Here is a 4,452-nt window from a genome sequence, read left to right as displayed (position 1 = left end):
CAGCATTTATAATGGTGTTAAATATGTAAAAAGGTGTTTTTAATTTATAAGGTGGGGTCGCACACACAGGCTTGCTATGTGAAAGGGGTCACCAGTACAAAAGTTTGAGAACCACTGTTCTAGGTGCTGTTCTGGGGTCTTCAGCATCTTCCTGTGTGGATTGTTGGTTCCATGGGCACAGTTATTGAAACGGGAGGGGGGTGTCAAAACCCTGCTGCTTCAGAGCGTGATCTGACCCCAATGACTGGGGACTGGGAGAGAACGTCTCCTATCATGAGGTTATCCTAGGACGGTCCTCCCTGGGGCTATGGCACCAGCTGCAATGGGACTGGGCATGGCTAGACTCGGGCTAATGGGAGAAATCGGGACGCTGGGCTGGGAGTGAAGAGGGTTAGACAGAGCTGTGAGGTCTGGTCCCGCTGGGCTGGGCTGGAAGTGGGGTACAGGAGGGGAGCGGAGCCCAGCCATGACTGCGACTGTGACCTGGTCATTCCTCACCTTGGCCCAGTGGGTCAGTTCTGTCCCTGATGCCCCACAGTGGTGGTGGGGAGCATGGTAATGAGAGAGAGATGTGAGGGGGATGGATGGAGGGATGTGCTTGGGGGGCGGGGTGTGGATGGAAGCGTGCCCATGGGTGAGGAGGGTGGGAGTGGTGTGGGATGGGTGTGCTTGGGATGAGATGGATGGAGGGGTGCATGCGATGAGGGAGGGGCGTGTGTGGGGAGGGAAGGAGGGTTCTGTCTGCCCGGGAAGACACCACTCCGTATTGCATCATCTCTAACCCCCTCTCCCCCTTCCCAGATGTGCGAGGAGCCCCCATGCACCGCATGCCCTATATGCACTCTCCCTATGAACGCCCAGCCTGGAATCCACGATTCTGCATCATCTCTGGAAACCAGCTGCTTATGCTAGACGAGGACGAGGTGAGACACACAGGGATGGGACAGGACATACAGCTGAGGGAGAGCATGGAGCTTGCAGGGACCCCAGAGGGACCCCCCCACCCACCCAGAGCAGAGATCCCCTACCCCTTGCCCTCCCCTCCTGGAGCACCCCCTCCCCTGTCTCTCAAGCACAGAGCGACCCCCCCCCTTCCCCTCACCCAGAGCTCTCACTTCCCTCCTGGTCCCAGACCTGCCCCAGCTGAGAGGTCTCCCTAGAATATGACGCAGTGTCCCCTGCCCCTGAGCTTGGGGCAGGGCTTCTTCTGAGCCCGTCTTGGGGGGAGGCTGCAGTCCTGGTGCTGGGGTGCTATGCAGCCTGCTCCCTCTTGGTCCCCTGGGATAATGCTGTACCACCCCCCCGCGGCCCCCCCCCCCCCAGGATAAAGCCACACCTGGGACAGCCTCAGGGGTTGAGGATTGTCACTCTGTGCACTCCTGCCCTGACACAGGCAGCTGGGGGGCAATGGGGGAGGCGGGGACCTGAGGGATGGGGTGTTGGAAGTTAAAGAGGGGGTGCCCCCATGCAACACTAACCCCCGTCTCTCCCCTCCCCCATCTCCAGATCCACCCGTTGCTGATGAGGGAACGGCGAAGCGAACCCTGTCGGACCAAGCTGCTGCGCCGCACGGTCAGCGTCCCTGTGGAGGGGCGGCCCGAGCACGGTACGGCAGGGGGGCAGGGACTGGAGGGTGGGGGCGCTGCACTGTGGGGGGCACGGGGTGGAGAAGTGGGGGTCACAGTGTGGGGTGAGGACTCGGGGGGGGGGGCACGGGGTAGAGAACTGGTAGTTGCAGCATGGGGTGAGGACTTGGGGGGGCCACTGGGTGGAGAAGTGGGGGTTGAGGCACTGCATGAGGTGAAGAAGTCAGGGGCGTGGCGTGGGGTGAGTGGGGACTGGGACAGGCTACAGTAGGGCATGGCCAGCCAGCACCCTACAGGGATGAACCCACTTGATCCTGCAGGGACACGTGCCCCATGGCACCCAATTCCAAGTAGCTCCCACAGATGTGCATGGTCTGCGGTCACTACTCCTCGCACCCCAGCACCCATTCCCCATGCAAATACAGAAATAAATGCCCAATCCCAACCAATCCCCCAGACACATGTTCCATAAATAGATCCCACATATACTTGCCTCATGATCCAACTAGATCTCACCACCAACCTGCTCTGTGGTGCCTGATTCCCAGTAAATCCCACAGAGACATGCACCCCAGGGTGCCTGCTCCCAATAGATTCTACAGCAAACATCACCTAGATCCCACAGAAATATTCACCTTGCAGTGCCCAGTTCCCAAGTGACACCCCCCACCGTGCCTGATCCCCTGAGATCTTACAGTTACACATGCCTCGCAGTCCCCTGTCCCCACAAGATCCAACAGAGACTTCCCTCATGAGCCCCACTAGATCCCACAGCCAACATGCTCTGTGGCATGTGATCCCAAAGACACTCTCTCCTCTGTGCCTGGTGCCCATGAGATTCCAGAGACATGTGCCCTGTGGCACCTAATGACCTCAAGATCACACAGACTCATGGCCCTACTTGATCCCACCGTGATGTGCTCTGACACTGTTGAGCCCAACAGATCCCATAAGGGAACATTAATTCTCTGTAGATCCTAACGTGAAGCAGGCCCATAGTACCTGAACATCCCATTGTGAAACATGAACCGTAGCACCCGACCCCCAGGGAATCTCAGTGAAACATATCTCCACGGTCCTGTGATTAAACCAATGTTGGGGGGGAGGGAATTCACTAGAAGATCTACCAGCAGATCCTTGATAGATCCAGTAATTCAAACACTCCACAGCAGCTGATCCAAGCAGATCTTGTAGTGAGACACTCCTGGATTCTGGGAGGGGCATGAGGTCAGGTGCACTGGGTCCCTCTTTACACAGTAAGGGCAGGGGCAAGTTGAATATGCAGCATCTCCCAGTCCCCACTGGGTGGAGCTCCTGCTCTCAGAACAAGACAGCTTTGAGATGGGGCAGCTGTGGGGGGTGGATGGGGGGTTAGGTCTGTCCCCTCTGTACTCACTTTAACCCAGTGCCTCCTTCTGGGTGAACCCACCCCTCCTTTGCCCCCAGGGTATGTTCCACTGGGCCTTATTGCTTCCCCCAGAAAAATTGTCCCTGCATTTCCCACGCCGCAGGCTGTGTGTACCCATCCTAAACTCCCTGCCTGTAGGGGAAGATAGGGTGGGGTTGGAGAGGGGGAGCTCTGTATGGGGGAAGGTGGTGCTGGGTGGCATTGGCTGTGGGGAGGATTGAGGGGTCTTTGTATGAGGGTATTGGGGAGGAGGTGGTGACTGGTGTGGGATGGAGTGGGGGGAGTCTCTGTATGGGGGAAGGGGTGCTGGCCAGGTTGTGGGGGATGGGGGACTCATGGCATGGGGGATTTGGGAGGGTGAGATTGGCTGGTGTGGGGTGGGTTGGGATGTCTCTGTATGGGGAGGGAGGAAATGGGAGGTGTCTGTGTGGGGAGGATTATGGCGGGGGATGCTGGCCGGTATGGAGGGATTGGGGTCTCCACTCCCAGTTTCTGCAGCCTGCTACATTCCAGTGTGTGTCCCCCCACAAATGCTGTCTGGTGCCGTGCCAAGGAGGCAAGAAGAACCATCCCATAATAAGCAGCTCAACTGAGTTGCAGCCACGCATGGGTGCTTGGCTACAGTTGCTAGGGGAACCCCTCTGGCAGAAATCCTGGCCTGCAGCGCTGTGAGATTCCCTGCCCCCAGGTGGCGCCGGCAGGCACCCAGCTGCAGGGTTCATTCCCAGAACCAGGGATAGAACCCAGGAGTCCTGGCTCTCTGCCCCCCCTGCTCTAATCCACTAGCCCCCACTCCCCTCCTAGAGACGGGGAGAGAACCCAGGAGTCCTGGCTCCCAGTGCCTCCCCCCGCCCCTGGTTCTAACCCACTAGACCCCACAGCCCTTCAGAGCAGCGTGAGGGGGGAGGGAATGTGGAGGAGTCAGGCTGGTGTCCTGTGTCTGCCCCCCTGACTCCTCAGCTCCCCCCTCCCCTCCTCAGGCTTGGGCCCCCCCAGAGTCCCGCATGCACTAACATACCCCCTCCCCCCTTTCCTCTCAGCATTTAAAAAAAGAAATTTGTCTCCCTGAGAAGTTGGCTTAAAAGGTTTCCATGGAAACCCCAAGGAGAGATGAAGGGAGGTGACGCAGCCTCGCTGCCGTGGGGATGAAACAACCCCAGCACCCATCCTGTGCCCTGCAGCCCGGCGCCCCCCGGTGAGCCTCCCACCCGGCGCTGTGCAGCCCGGCACCCCCTGCTGAGCCCCTCCTGGTGCCCCACAGCCCGGCACCCCCTGTTGAGCCCCCCGCACCCCAGCGCCCCCTGCTGAGCCCCCCGGTGCCCCGCAGCACAGCACCACCTATTGCACTCACTCTCTGCAGCCTGGCACCCCCTGCTGAGCCCCTTCGGTGCCACGCAGCCTGGTGCCCCCTGCTGAGCTCCCCCGGTGCCCCACACCTGGCGCCCCCTGCTGAGCCCC

General features: G+C 59.7%; 1 protein-coding gene across 1 annotated transcript in view; it reads left to right on the top strand.

Moving 5' to 3' along the window:
- SYNGAP1 (synaptic Ras GTPase activating protein 1) overlaps positions 1-4,452 on the top strand; it is a 43,495-nt gene that overhangs the window by 7,259 nt on the left and 31,784 nt on the right. Inside the window, exons 2-3 of the mRNA XM_026660177.2 lie at positions 802-923; positions 1,507-1,606. Of these exons, the coding sequence (XP_026515962.1) occupies positions 802-923; positions 1,507-1,606 (222 nt within the window). The remainder of the gene's footprint in view (positions 1-801; positions 924-1,506; positions 1,607-4,452) is intronic.

Source organism: Terrapene carolina, unplaced genomic scaffold, assembly GCF_002925995.2.
Source record: "Terrapene carolina triunguis isolate 2854851 unplaced genomic scaffold, T_m_triunguis-2.0 Scaffold727, whole genome shotgun sequence".
NCBI classification, from domain to species: domain Eukaryota; kingdom Metazoa; phylum Chordata; order Testudines; family Emydidae; genus Terrapene; species Terrapene triunguis.
Note: the sequence above shows the minus strand (reverse complement) of the source record. Positions and strands in the feature narration are given on the sequence as shown.